The following is a 15,890-nucleotide window of genomic DNA, read 5'->3' as shown; positions in this document are numbered from 1 at the left end:
ATAATTTAAGATATTAAATTGGCTCTATATGTCACAAATAATTATTATAAATACACAGTAAAATAATCTGATACATTTCGTGTTATGAACAAAATAAGATATCACAAATTCAAGAGTAACGTTACAGGAACGGAATCATTAAAGTGTTACACCAAACACACCATGTCGGTAACCGAACACACGATGGAGTCTGAACGCAGCGGGCAAAGGGAAAATAATAATCACACTGAAATGGAAACAGAGAAGAGCTCGGGTACTAAACAGGACACCAGCAGCACTAATGAAAACGCGGATGATCCTTTTAAGAAACCGGACATTTTCGTAGCTCCATCTCTCCCGGTGAGGAAACCAGGAGGATCAAACGCAGCCAAGAAACTCGCAGAAGAATTAAGCATCAGATCAGAGAATCACGACACAGATCTTGATACTAAACACCAGCCCACAGACACTCAAACAGAGCCATCCGACCATCCATCATCCGAGAGAGCAGAGGAGCACCAGCAGAAGGTGGGTTTTTGACAAATAAAGCTTCACAAAAGGGGTTTTTGCATGTACCTTTTAAGTCTTAAACAGTGTGTTTAAACAAGTTCCCGTTGTTAAATTACATTTTAAATAGTTTAAATTCATTTTCTGACTGTTTTTATGTCAGGCTTAGCAACCAAATAGCTGTATGTGTGTATATAACGTTACTGTAGTTGTACAACCTACCCATACTTGAAATTAGCAGTTTAAACTATATTTAAAAATAGCTAACGTTATATAAAACCAAATAGTTGTATGTTGTACACTGTACATTAAACAAAAGTTTAAAAAACATTACTATTGTTAATGTTTTTGAAAGAATGTCTCTTATCCTCATGAAGCCTGCATTTCATAACAGGCTTGATAAACATATAGAAAAATGATGATAAGAAAAAAAAATATTGTGAAATATTTTATATTTATATTACACAATAAAGTAATATTGCGAAATATTATTAGTGTGATTAAAATTCAAATATAATTTCTGCGAGGCAAAGCTGAATTTTCAGCATCATTACTCCAGTCTTCAGTGTCACATGATGAGTTATTATCAATGTTGGAAACAGTTGTCCTGCTTAATATTAATTGCATAACCTGTGGTCCTTTTTAAATGGATTCTTTGATGAACAACAAGTTTTAAAAGAAAAAAAGAACTGCATTTATTTAAAACAGAAATGTATTGTAACATTCAAATTGTGTTATTGTTATAACACAACATTCAACTGTAGCACTACCGTTCAAAAATGTGGGGTCAGTCATTTTTTTCTTTCTTTTTTGTTGAAATAAATTAATACTTGTATTCTGCAAGGATGTGTTAAATGGATAAAAAGTGATGATAAAGATTTATATTGGTTGAAAAAAAATCTATTTTGAATAAATGCTGTGCTTTTTAACTTTTTATTCATAAAAGTATCTAGAAAAACATATCACAAGTTCCAAAAAAATATTAAGCAGCAACTGTTTCCAACATTGATAATAACTCATCATATTAGAATGATTTCTGAAGGATCATGTGATACTGAAGACTGGAGTAATGATGCTGAAAATACAGCTTTGCCTCGCAGAAATAAATTATATTTTAAAGTATATTAAAAATTTACTAAATTTACAATTTTTTCTGTATTCTGTAAATAAATGTACTATATATTCTGTATTTTTGACATTTGAGTTTACGAATTGCTGGGCAACAGTTTTTCAATTATCTCAACAGCTTTAAAATGACTGATATTTATAACATTTCAAACCTAAAAAGATGCCATAATATTTCGTTTTTATTATTCAACGCCATTTTAAATCGTTTTCTTAGTCTGTTCATTTGTTCGGACAGTTGCAACTCCTGACAATTTGGGGGTTTACGATAAGAAAACATAAAATAATAATGGTAACACTTTAGTTTAGGGTTCAATAGCATGCACATTATTAGGATATTGGCTGTTTAATAAAATTATAAAGCACTTAGCACATATTAATGCCTTATTCTGCATGACCATATTCTACAGCCCTTAATCGTACCCAATAGACCCTTTTCACATTTCCGGGTTTCTCAGAGCAGAAGTCGTCATAGTTGGGTTAAATATTATAGCTGGGAATGAGAGAATACGTTAAATATTTTTTTTGTGTGCGCATTTGCTCAAATAGCAAAAGAAAAATGCCACAATAGTAATTTCACAACTTTCAAAAAGAGGGAAAAAATAGAGTGAAATTGATAACGGCTGTCAAAAGAGAGAAATATGTTAATTTGTACCATGTATGATGCTGTATTAGAAACGCCCTCACTGCAGTGGTAACTTGTTTTTTGTAATTTGATGCAAAAGTAATAGAATACAAAGTATTAGTGTTATAATCATCACAGTCTGTGAAAAGGGTCTATGCCTAAACTTAACAACTACTTTATTAACTATTAATAAGCAGTAAGAATTTGAAGCAAAAGTCGTAGTTTATAGTGAGAATTGGACCCTAAACTAAAGTGTGACCATATATGTATTATTTAAATGTACTAAAAATCAATTCAAACTAAATAGGTTTTATAGAATAAAGTGATAAATGGCATGAGTTTATGAAATAATTTTAAAGGGATAGTTCACTCAAAAATGAAAATTAGCCCATGATTTTTCTCAGCCTCAAGCCATCCTAGGTGTATATGACATTCATCTTTCAGATGAATACAATCAGAGTTATATTAATACATATCCTGGCTCTTCCAAGCTTTATAATGGCAGTGAATGGGAGTCCAAAATATGAAGCTCAAAAAAGTGCATCCATCCATCATAAAAGTACTCCTCACGGCTCCTGGGGGTTAATAAAGGCCTTCTGAAGCAAATCGATGGGTTTGTGTAAGGAAAAAATCCATATTTAACACGTTATAAAGTAAAATATCTAGCTTCCACCTTCAACTTACGGAAAAAGTGTATATGACGTCGGAAGTAGCGTAAGCGTTTTGACCTGTGAGAGGGGTTACACTTTCTTCATATGTTGAATTGGAAGCTAGATATTTTACTTTATAAAGTTTTAAATATGGATATTTTTCTTACAAAAACCCAGGACATATTTTAAAATAACTCTGATTGTGTTCGTCTGAAAGAAGAATGTCATATACACCTAGGACGGCTTGAGGGTGAGGAAATCATAGGGTCATTTTCATTTTTGGGTGAACTATCCCTTTAAAAGGAAATAATGCACTTAGACACAAAATTGTGCATGTCATTGACCCAGGTCCAGCCCAAACCAAAAGACACCAGACCCAGGATCCCAGCCAAACTACCTCCGGCGGGCAAGTTTCCTCCGCTCCCGTACACCGAGCCCCCGTGGGGATGCGTTCCTGACATCAGCTACTCATTTGAGCTGCTGAAGAACGGGGCGATACTAGACTCGGTCCCGCTGACCCAGAGGAGTTACTTCGTGGTGGGTCGGCTGCCGGTGTGTGACGTGTCTCTGGAGCATCCGTCCATCTCCCGCTATCACGCCGTGGTTCAGTACCGGGGTGCAGCCGAGCAGGACGGGGGCGTGGGAGAGGAGAAGGGCTTCTATGCCTATGACCTGGGCAGCACTCATGGGACTTTTGTGAATAAGAACAAAATACCCCCTAAAACTTACATAAGGCTCCGAGTGGGACATGTTATAAAGTTTGGAGGAAGCACGCGACTCTTTATTTTGCAGGTATGTATTTATTAAAGGGATAGTTCACCCAAAAATGACAATTGTCATCAATTACTCTCAAGTTATTCCAAAACTGTATGAGATTATTTCTTCTTCTGAACACAAAAGATGATATTTTGAAGAATGTTGATGGACTCTATTGACTTTCATAGTAGGACAAAAAATACTATGGAAGTCAATGGCTACTGTCAACTATCTGGTCACCAACACTCTTCAAAATATAATCTTTTGTGTTCAACAGAAGAGAGAATCTCATACAGTTTTGAAACCACTTGAGGGTGAGTAAATGATAACAGAATTGTCATTTTTGGGTGAACTGTCCCTTTAAGAGGTGCACACATACAACGCTGTGACTACCTGATAAAAATCACTCATGTTATTCCGTGTCAAATCAACCAAATTTCAGCAATTCAGTGTGCAATTGTTTTGCTAGAGGGAAACAAGACACATTTCTAGTTTCAGTATTATTTGTTCTTCAGATATTCTTCTTTAAACACATTAAGTATCAGCTGTTTGAAAAGGGACCCACGATTGGTCTTCAACCATTAAAAATGGGTAGGATTCAACAATTTGGACATTGAGTCGCATTAAGATCCCAATATCTCTGGGATTGAACCATCCATATAGAGCCTTACAAATGAAGATTACAAAAGAAAAAGTTTATTAAGAATGAGAATCTAGAAGGAATTTAAGATTTCTTTAATACTTCTAGGCCCGGTTTCACAGACAGGGCTTAGACTAAGCCAGGATTAGGCCTTAGTTCAATTAGGACATTTAAGTAACTTTTATAAACGTGCCCAAGAAAAAAACATTACTGGTGTGCATCTTGAGACAAAACAATGCCACTGACATATTTTAAGATTTGTCAGTGCAAGATTCTTTCAGTTAAAATAGCTCAAACATGCATTTTAGTCTAGGATTAGCTTAAGCATTGTCTGTGAAACCGGGGGCTAGAGTTACAGGCACACAAACTGGAAAAATAATATTTATGGATCTCAGACAGGAATGTTCTATGCAGTTGTGTTGAATGTAGATAGAAAAAACAAGATACATTTCTAGTTTCAACATTATTTGTTCTTCACAAATTATCAGCTGTATGTAAAGTGACCCACATTTGGGGGTTTTTGACCACTGAAAATGTGTACAATTTAACAATTTACCTGCGGAGCCATATAGCTCTGGAAATGAACCATATAGGACCTTAAAAATGAAGATCCAAAAAGAAACGTTAGAACCAAAACTCTAAAGGGATATTAAGAGACTTCTTACAGGCATGCAAAAAAACACAAAAGATGCCTTTTCCCATTTTTGAACCGTCACCGTTGGCAAATAATGCAACTAAGATTGCTAAAGTCAACAGATTTGACTAATAGACCAACCGATCTCTGTGTAAAAATAAAATAATGATGCTGCCATCTTTCTAAAGTCATTTTTATCCCCCTGTAATTTGGCTCCAAATCTCAAGTGAATATTGTCATTTTGACCCTCTACAAAACAGCGGATTACTCCATTAATATACATCCATGACATTCAATATTTTGGCTTTCCTCTACATTTATGAATGTCTTTTCACCAGAAAAGAAATAATCAAATTTTTAGCCAATGACCTCTGGTTGAGTTGCACACGGAATGACCCTCTATTTATATTTCTTTTTGAGAATCCTACAGATAGATATAAAATAGATATAATTTTAAAACTTTATTAATTCAGTACAAATTCATTGTCATAACACACAAATACAAAAAGTTACTAGTTACTGCCAAGATTGTTACAGTTACTACAATATAACTGCTTGGCCACCACTGATGTCAGAAAATGTTAAAAAGATTTTAAACGCTTCTTACACAGTTTAAAAGTGTTGTTGGTCTGCCTTAATCTATACTATGATACTGAATCATTCACCATGGTATTGACATCTTACATGTCCATAATAAATGGTATTTTTTTGTGGATTCACAATAGTGAAATAGCTGTGGTAACTAGGGTTTCTCCAGAAACTGTAGTTACCAATATTATGTAAAAAAATATATATTTTATTTGAATGTACATGAACTAACTAATGATTGCTTGACCTGATAATTATTATAATGTTTTATTTTTAGTTACCAATATTTTTAGCCATTTTTAGGATTCATAGATTTCGCAAATGGGTTTATCTCATGCTCATATGGCTTGAACGTGAACATTAATTACACCAGATCGTGTCTTTCCCCAGGGTCCAGAGTTTGACGAAGAAGCAGAATCTGAACTGACGGTGACAGAGCTCCGAGAACGTGCTAGAAAACAGAAAGAAGCGCTGGAGAAGAGGATGATGGGTGATGGCTCAGATGAGGACGATGAGGAGAAAGAGGAGAAGGACTCCAGTGCTACAAGGAGCTCCTCAGATGATACTGGCTGCTCTTGGGGAATGGGTAACAAAGAGAACAGATGATCATCAGTCCGTTAGAACTGTCTGTTTTTAGTGAATTTACACTTTGTCTTTGATATTTTTTAGATGAAGAGGCGGCGCCAGAAGAGGATGAGAATGAGGAGAATCCATTTGCCACAGAATTCCAGGAGGACCAGGAAGCTGCATACTTAAAAGATCCTAAAAAAGCCTTACAGGGCTTCTATGATAGAGAAGGTAAATATTAACCTGATTTGATTGATTGATTGATTGATTGATTGATACAATTTTACACATAAACATTATATCAATATAAAAGTCAGACTAAGGGGACGATTCCAGACATCATTTTCTTACTGAAAAGATAACTTTTTGGCCATTCATTTACAGGACAACCATGTTTTGGGGACCTGCAAACGCAATCTTTTGAACGTTTTTGAAAACCATACCGTTCTCTGTGCACACACAAATTCATCGGCCTGCCGATTTTTTGGCCAATATGAGTCTGTCGCAGATATATTGGCATCCTGCGTATATGCCGCCGAAATGCCACCAATATGAACGCGCGCCCACGCGTCTCACAGCGTGCGAATATTCACACAAAATGACTATTTATCGCCAGTCTTTTCGACTATCATCTCAAACACAGTTGGTTATGTCGCGTTTTTGGTCATTTTCACAAGTTTCATGGCCCACAGTAGCCTGACAAGCCAGACCCATATCAAGATGTTGGGTCTGGGAACTGTAATGGCAAAAATTAATTCGTCGACATCACTAATAAGAGACAAACCATATTCCAATTGTCTTTATAAAGATTTATTTTCCTTGCAAGGAAGAGCCACGGTCAAACGCAGCCGCTCGAGGCTACCTTGAGTGTGAACTGCTAAAACAAAAGAAAGCACAAACTTTTATACCCTCAACAACCCCCTCAGTAATTTTCCATACATCTGGCGAAACCCACTGAAGGTTTCGCCTTGAGCAAGAGGTGAGACAATACACAAATGGTCCCCCTCCTGTCTTGGATCTCATTTGAATTAAAAGCAAGAAACACAATGGTCCTTCATCTTCATCTAACAAAGCATGTTAGCCAGGAACTCAGATTCCAAGAGCAATAAAAGATAAAAGGGACAATGTATGGCTTCCACAGGTGAGGCCTCTTTGATCTGACTCATTTAAAACACAATAGAGAAAACAGGTCTGGAAGATTAAATCTTCTGTGATTAAATTTTTCCCCAACAATTTCCCCCTTTTATCATTCTTTGATAACTTTCAAAAAAGAAAAATTTTAAATGTGTATATAATAAAAATAGAAGTAGTAATAATAGTCACTCATCACATTCATTAAAGCTGGGTAACAGCAACCTGTCGAGTCTTTCTGTGGCATGAAATGGTTTCTGTCACCACAAACCCAAATTACAGCATGCGAAGTGTCACTTGGTTTGCTAAACGTACAGGTAAAACCTGTTGTGATACTGCCTATCACCGCTGTGCAGTTCCCTGTGGTCGAATTCTTGATGTCAATTCTGACTCTGCAGTCAGAACACCCTGCTTTCACGTTCAGCTTCAGTCTCGTGAGCACACGAACACATCTCCTTGAACATGCATCACTCTCAATTTTGTAATCAACATGTCTGTGTGGTTGTACCGCTGCGTTCTCTTTCGAGCAGACGTTGGATGTTTTGTTGGAATCTTCCCTTGCTCGATGTCCGCTGCAGCTCTAAGCACCACCTACTGGATTCTGTAGGCTTGAAATAGGGTTTAACTTGAAAACTGGTTGGCTCAGCACCACGTTGTGCCAGTGTCTCTGCTCCTGAGATGATAACGGCAAATGATGTTTATATATCTGCCCGCACAGACGTTTTCCTCCTGCTTCTCTCTCCTCTTGGCTCCTCCTCCCCGATCACTGTTGGGACCTTTCTGCAATGGCTCGCATGCACCCACGTCGCTCTCTCCGCTACTTTGACGGCAGTGTCGTCAGAAGCCTGACAAAAGGCCCTAGCCGCCTTTCCGCCTTCCAGCTTTTCGTACTCAGGTCCTGTTTTACCACGTGATCTCCTGGCTTGATGTTGTGCAAGGGAGTCTCAGCCGGTTTCCCCTGAGCAGTTTTCGCCTGCACACATACACCAGACAACAGAGAAGACATTTCTTTGCAATAATTCACAATTCTATTGATGCAAGCTATTGTTTACCCCCTTCCATTCCCATGAATGGTGGTCTTCCAAAAAATGTCTCAAACGGGCTCAGATTTACTAAAGGCCTTTTCTCGTTTTCATGTATTTCAATATGCATCAAAATGCGAAATTTTCAGCAAATATTGTAACCCCCTTATAAACTTCATTCATTTGAGTACCATTACCATTACCATTCCCCCTTTGGCTGCAGGCTCGCCCATGCAGCCATTTATCATAATCATTGAAAATATTGTTGAGGTAAACAAGGCTTGCCATCACTTCTTGTCTAGACGCCATTTTGCACATTCACACATCATTCATAAGTTTCCAGCCACGTCTCCACAGGTGCTTCTCCGCTGCTGTGGCAAATGCCTGCATACTCTGTAAGGAAATCAAAGCATTTGTGTTAGTTTCAGATAATAAAATGCATTCTGGTTCCTTTGACTGCTGTGCTGCCGTGGCCTTCGCAGCCGCATCTGCTCTCATGGTTTTCTGTTGAAATAAACTCTTTGTTGTTAGTTACGCTGCGCATTTAAGTCTTAACTTGAAAGTTTCCCATAAACATACTGAAAATATCCAATAAAATGAAAGACAAATCCGTATTTCATCTCTGTAAGCCGGGCTAAGTCAGTAATCACTGTCACTGCTCTCCCATCATGTTAGGGGTGTGTGATACCTACAAAATTCAAACATGCCAACTTTCTGCTATCAACCGTTTGACGACACACACATCCCTAGGCCAGACCCACAGTCACTCCTCAGAGACTAAACACTTTAGAAAACATATATGAAAAACCAACAATCAGTGGTTCTTTTGATTAATCAAAATCATAACAGACCTTTTTGGCATTCACTCAAACTCAAACTAAACAATACAAATAAGTAAGATAGATAATAATCCATCTTAGCGCCTTCAATCTCTGCATAAAACATCCTTCAGTTTACATTTTGTGCTTTGCCCACAGTTTCTCACTGTGCATCACATTCTTATCAACCTTCCTTCAGTCAGTCATTTCAACACAATTCTTCACAAACTGCCCTACTTACTATTTCCAACAGACCCATTTTCACTCATCATAGCCCACCTCATATTTAACCATTAACAAATATAAATCTAAATTTGTTAATGTTAAATATACTTCATCAAAATGACAAAATTATCAATTCGTATTACGTTCAATCAGCTCGTTCACTCATCTTTATCTCGTGACATCATACTTAATCATACTCAATACCCAATTCTTTATCAAAATCTTTTCAGCTCCTGTTATCAATAAACAAAATTAATTAATTAATCAATTAGGATTTCTTTTAAAGTACCCTTTTCTCCATGCCCTGTCCATTAAAACTCCTCTTACATCATGTAATTTGGCAGTGATTCTTATCATCAAACTTGCCACATCAATTTCTTTAACGCTGGTTAAAACCAATCTGTATTTTAAAAAGCATTCATATTTCAATATCCATTTTAGCCTAATTTGACTTTGATTGTTCACAATCCCTGTCAGAAATCCTAATTTTTATTTTTATTTTCTATTTATTTTTTTTTGTTTCCTGTATGAATCAAAATATGTCTAGAAGTTATCTAGATATTCTTTTAGAAGTTATCTTTTTGGTTCGCCCTCCGGCCTTTCATAAATATGAGTGAGTCTCTAGATCATTTGGATAGTGACTTCGGTTAAATTGTCACTTTGTCTCTTAATTAATCCGAAGATAAATTAAAATAGTCTTCATCCATGACAAATTTGGTCATAATTACTAGTGACAGACAGAGCTGGATGTCCAATCCACTTAAAGCTCGTCCCATGTTCTGATCATCTTTTCATCAGATTCACTCAGAATAATCAACTTCCTCTAAAGTTTTTTTGTTTTGTCAACCCATCTGTAATGATAAAGACACTAATTCCAGAGGTTATTGACACACTACACTCAATCATGACACATAAATATGAACTGCTCATTCTCAAGATGTGCTTTTACATGGTCTCTTAACCAGTTTCAAATATGTTCGTTCATTAGTTGTTTATTTTTAGAAAAGTCAGCTGGGTTGTTTTGTTCTGATATCATTGTTTTTGTGTAGTCTCAGCTTTAACTGAGCAATAACAGATATAGTACAATCCCTGTTTCCAGCCTCTCTCTCTCTCTCTCTCTCTCACCCAGATAATCTTTTCAACAGTCTTCTAAGACTTTAACTATAATGTTAAATTCATTAACCCTTAAATCATTAATCCTTCACAAAGTTTTAGAAATTTCATAGTGTAACTTATTGTTTCAAGTTATCTTTAGTTTAGATTTCTTTGTTATTCAGACCTTCTCTTTAAACTTCAAAAGCCGTCCTCATCTTAAAGCCATCACCATGTCTCCAAATTATCCTCTGCCATCCTAATGACCTGCAGGATTAAGACTATGATAGAGACATATTAGTTCAATATCATACAGTTTTACTAATCCAAATAAATTTTGTTCTGCTCCACAAAGTTATCAATCACAATCACAGCATGGTCTCAGCTGGCTCTTGAATGCCGATCTCATTCATAGCTCTTTTCCTTCAGGGTGTTTCCTGGCTCTCAATTTATGCGGTATTTGGTGAGCGGTATAGAGGGGCCAATATTAGGGCAGGGGCTGCTGTGTCCAGTCTTGACCTCGGCCCTTACGAAACACAGCTTCCCCCCCCAACAGAGATGCTGCTGGCCTCACAGACATCTGCCTCACCTCTCATACACACCTCACATAAAACCCCCTCCTCCTTTTTTTTTTTTTTTTTTTTTTTTTTTTTTTTTTTTTTTCTTTTTTTTTTGGTAGGGGGTCCAAGGCGACTTATCGTGATTCCCCTGGCTTGGGTTGCCCCCCGTCAGGCCGTAGGAAGTCTTACCCGTCATCGGGAACAACCACATCGTGCTCAACCTCGTCATCGCTTTGAGATCTTTGACCCTAAACAGGATCCGATATTTTCTAGAGCCTTTCGGAAAGTGCATTCAAGAGTCATCAGAGCCATCTGGTCTGCTTTCAAATTAGCAAAAACATGGAGACAGGTTAATTATAACACAACTTAATCACTAAAATCCAGCATACTTCTTCAAAGCTGCCCCATAGCAGTGCTTAGATTATTTTCAGTGAATTTAGCCAAAACACCTGTCCATTCATTTTAATGTTCTGCTACATCTGTGACCAAGGCCATCAGTTCTGTACATGGTGAAGGCTAAAAGCAGACAGAAGTTGCTGGTCATATCATACATTAGTCAAACATTTCAGTTCATTAAAAGTCTGTATTTTTAAAACATGTCTTATTGCCCTCTTGATGGCACCTTTTTCTATCTTAACAAATAACTGTCTATTATGTTCACATGATACCCTGTGCCTTTACTCATCAATATCTTCTATCATCTGTGGCACAGGCTCATATATCAGCTTTGAGCTGGTCTGGGATCAGAGAGAGACTTTGAGGCCTTCAGGGCTGGTACACTGCATTTTCATAAACTTCTCACTCTTCACACTAGCTCAGCGTAAGATCTGGCTTTGTTTTCAAATAAATGAGACATTTTCCTTTTAACTCTATCCTTAGACAGAAATCACATTTTCAAATGATCATAACTTTATATTTGTCTCTTGCCCCCAAAATTAATTCAGAAACTTTAATTTCCACTCAGATTGAGTCTCTGTTACTCAAATTAGGCCACGTGGTGGCCGGATTGAGATTACAAATGGTTTATTTCAGATCAGCACAATCTTATCTTTTGAAACCAAAACATCAATTTCTAGGGTTTTTCAACATTTTAACACCTATAGTTATTTCAACAACCCAATATTCAGTCAAATCATCATTATCAGAGTTTTGCAAAGGTGAGAAGAGCAAGAACATATTTATTATATCTTTTTCATTTAACTCGGTTAATCAGGATTTATATATTTTATATATATCTTTTACAACATGTTTTATCATCTTTAACTTTAATTTTAACTCATATTAAAATTATCTCAAATCCTTCCTTCAAAAATAATCACTAAAGAATTTATCAAGCTTATTATTTTCTCATTTTCTTAGTGTAAATCTGTTTTATTCTTTTTTTTTTTTTTTTTTTTTTTTTACTGATTTCATTTACAGAATTTAGTCTGGTGGCCTGATTTGCCACACTTTTTACACCTTATGGGTGTTCAGACACAGTTACGCGCAAAATCAATGGCCCAGCTGACCACAATTAAAACGCTCTCATCTTTAGCTTATGGAGCAACGTTCAGCAACCTGTGTGCTCCAAAAGTGGCAGTCTGTTTGAGAACAGAGCTCGCTCAAGGTCCAATAAAACAGACAATGGCTTGCAATTTATGGTGCTTTATCAAAGTTTATCTGCTTTTTCACCAACATTATTTTTAGTTACTCAAATTGTATATCTCCCTTCGGTTATGACACCTCCCCCATTTTATAAATTAATGAATACGCACAAACATCTACAAATTTGAATTCTCTTGTTCTCTCTTTGTTTGTAGCTAGTTAACTTCCAATTACAATAAAAACATTTCTGCCCATTATCTTCATCAGTCCAGCAAATTTCTTTGAAGTCAGGGTTTCAGAGCGGGGCTGCTTACAGCATTTGCTCTTGTTCATCTTACAATCTTTATACCGACTAATCAAATTACTGATCATATCACTCAAATTGTTAGCTAAAATTTAGTCAAAGTTCATACTCACCAGCGATCTTTAAACAGCTGTGGCATTTTAATTTCTCCGTTTCATTTCTCCACAGTCAATGCCTCTCACACCCAGCATTTCAGTGTCTGCTCACAGTTCTCACACGCGTTCTCACAACAGCCCATCGATTTATCCTTTTCCTTCAACTGACTCTTTCACAGCCCCAGTCCGGTCACTCAGCGGTGACACTCAAATCATGACATTTAATGAACTTCGTATACGTTGCATGCATTTCTGGCCATATAATTTTCTCATTTGATAAAATACCGGTGTCTCATATTCAGCTAGCTTGCTTTGGGATTTCCCCATATTGGCAGTCTGATTCTGTGGCTTTTCGCGCGCGCGCTATTAATCTGTTGGACGTCTCCGTACAGATCTGATCTCTTCACCCAAGATCAGCCGGGCGGACACTCGCAATAGTGCCCGATTTTGTGCCCTGGTTACCTGACCGCGGGCGGAACCAACCCAATCTAGGTAATATGGTTCCCAGACCAATCTAGGTCTTATTTATACCAATCTAGGTATTTAATCGCCCACGTGATTTCAGTTCTTTTTTCTACCTCGTAAAAAAACATCAATTCACGCTGCATTTGCCACAGAGTCAGACTCGCCTAATGGTTTATCCCTATCAATTCAATTTTCAATTTAACCAAATTCTATAAAATAAAAAATAAAACATTTCCCCCTGAATTTAAAAAGTTTGTCTCTTACCAGAAGCGCCCCGTTGCCATCGGATTCGTTTTCTCTGATTCCAGTGTCTGGACCCTCCGGACACCCCCAGAGCAGTCAGCCCTTCTCCCTCAATTCTTCGGGGTAAGGCTGTGACTCTAAGTCCAGGATGATCGGGTCACTGTCTGCTCTCGGGGTCCAGAAGGCACATCCAAGGAATCCCACTTCTGACACCAACTGTAATGGCAAAAATTAATTCGTCGACATCACTAATAAGAGACAAACCATATTCCAATTGTCTTTATAAAGATTTATTTTCCTTGCAAGGAAGAGCCACGGTCAAACGCAGCCGCTCGAGGCTACCTTGAGTGTGAACTGCTAAAACAAAAGAAAGCACAAACTTTTATACCCTCAACAACCCCCTCAGTAATTTTCCATACATCTGGCGAAACCCACTGAAGGTTTCGCCTTGAGCAAGAGGTGAGACAATACACAAATGGTCCCCCTCCTGTCTTGGATCTCATTTGAATTAAAAGCAAGAAACACAATGGTCCTTCATCTTCATCTAACAAAGCATGTTAGCCAGGAACTCAGATTCCAAGAGCAATAAAAGATAAAAGGGACAATGTATGGCTTCCACAGGTGAGGCCTCTTTGATCTGACTCATTTAAAACACAATAGAGAAAACAGGTCTGGAAGATTAAATCTTCTGTGATTAAATTTTTCCCCAACAGAACTCACCATTGGCAGGGCTCAATCCGAGAGGTGGGATAAACGGTTGTCTTTCAAATTCCCTCTGCACACAATAGGATAGCGCTACAACCAACCAGAGCGCTATCAGTGGTGAGAAAACAATCACAAGCGTGTTGTGGCTGAGTCCCATGTGTTTTCCCACCAGCGGAGCTAGTTTACATTTACATTTACATTTAGTCATTTAGCAGACGCTTTTATCCAAAGCGACTTACAAATGAGAGCAATAGAAGCAACTACAACAGTCAGAGGCTACAGTATGCAAGTGCTGTAACAAGTCTCAGTTAATCTAACACAGAACACACAGGATTTTTTTTTTTTTTTAAATAAATTAGACAGACAGAAAAATGAATAGAATGAATAGAATGTTAAGTGCTATTCTTGATTGGTCAGGTGCTGCTGGAAGAGATGCGTCTTTAGATGTTTTTTGAAAATGGCTACAGACTCGGCTGCTCGAATTGAGATAGGCAGGTCATTCCACCAGGTGGGGGCAGTCCAGGAAAAGGTCCGTGACAGTGATTTCATGCCTCTCTGGTATGGCACCACAAGGCGTCGTTCACTGGTAGAACGCAAACTCCTGGAGGGTGTGTATGTCTGAACAAGCGAGTTAAGGTAAATTGGTGCAGAGCCAGTGGTTGCTTTGAAGGCGAGTACCAGTGCCTTGAATTTGATGCGAGCGGCTATTGGTAGCCAGTGGAGTCTGATGAAGAGAGGCGTGACGTGCGCTCTCTTCGGCTCGTTAAAGATCACTCTCGCCGCTGCATTCTGGATCAGTTGCAAGGGTTTGATAGTGCATGCCGGAAGGCCTGCTAGAAGAGCATTACAGTAGTCCAGTCTGGAGAGAACAAGAGCTTGGACCAAGAGTTGTGTGGTCTGCTCAGATAGGAAGGCTCTAATCTTCCTAATGTTGTATAATGCAAATCTGCAGGACCGGGTTGTTGCAGTAATGTGGTCAGTGAATTTTAGCTGATCATCGATCACAACTCCAAGATTCCTGGCTGTCCTGGACGGAGTTATGGTTGATGATCCTAGCTGAATGGAGAGATTGTGATGAAGTGCTGGGTTGGCTGAGACCACAAGCAGTTCAGTCTTTGCAAGGTTGAGTTGCAGGTGATGTTCCTTCATCCAGGCAGAAATGTCTGTTAGGCAGGCCGCGATACGAACACCAACCGATGGATCATCTGGTTGAAATGAGAAGTAGAGTTGAGTGTCGTCTGCATAGCAGTGATAGGAAAAGCCATGTTTCTGAATGACCGATCCCAGTGATGACATGTAGATGGAGAAGAGAAGTGGTCCAAGCACTGAGCCCTGTGGAACTCCAGTGGCTAGATGATGTGACTTAGACACTTCACCTCTCCATGACACCCTGAAGGACCTACCTGAGAGGTAAGACTTGAACCACTGGAGAGCAGTTCCTGAGATGCCCATCTTCATGAGAGTTGACAGGAGGATCTGGTGGTTAACTGTGTCAAAAGCAGCAGACAAATCCAGTAAGATAAGTACCGTGGATCTGGAAGCCGCTCTTGCCTGCCTCAGTGCCTCCGTAACCGA

General features: G+C 38.2%; 1 protein-coding gene across 2 annotated transcripts in view; it reads left to right on the top strand.

The window, feature by feature from the left end:
* Positions 1 to 129: 129 nt before the first annotated feature.
* Positions 130 to 15,890, top strand: part of slc4a1ap (solute carrier family 4 member 1 adaptor protein) — a 34,655-nt gene continuing 18,894 nt past the window's right edge. The window contains exons 1-4 of one of the 2 annotated variants that reach the window (XM_079833915.1): positions 130 to 507; positions 3,235 to 3,678; positions 5,895 to 6,090; positions 6,174 to 6,302. In XM_079833915.1, the coding sequence (XP_079690041.1) occupies positions 163 to 507; positions 3,235 to 3,678; positions 5,895 to 6,090; positions 6,174 to 6,302 (1,114 nt within the window). In that variant the 5' untranslated portion in view covers positions 130 to 162. The remainder of the gene's footprint in view (positions 508 to 3,234; positions 3,679 to 5,894; positions 6,091 to 6,173; positions 6,303 to 15,890) is intronic. The other variant, XM_079833916.1, reaches the window with a different exon arrangement.

The sequence above is a fragment of the Gobio gobio genome, assembly GCF_949357685.1.
Source record: "Gobio gobio genome assembly, chromosome: 13".
In the NCBI taxonomy this organism is placed as follows: Eukaryota; Metazoa; Chordata; class Actinopteri; order Cypriniformes; family Gobionidae; genus Gobio; species Gobio gobio.
Note: the sequence above shows the minus strand (reverse complement) of the source record. Positions and strands in the feature narration are given on the sequence as shown.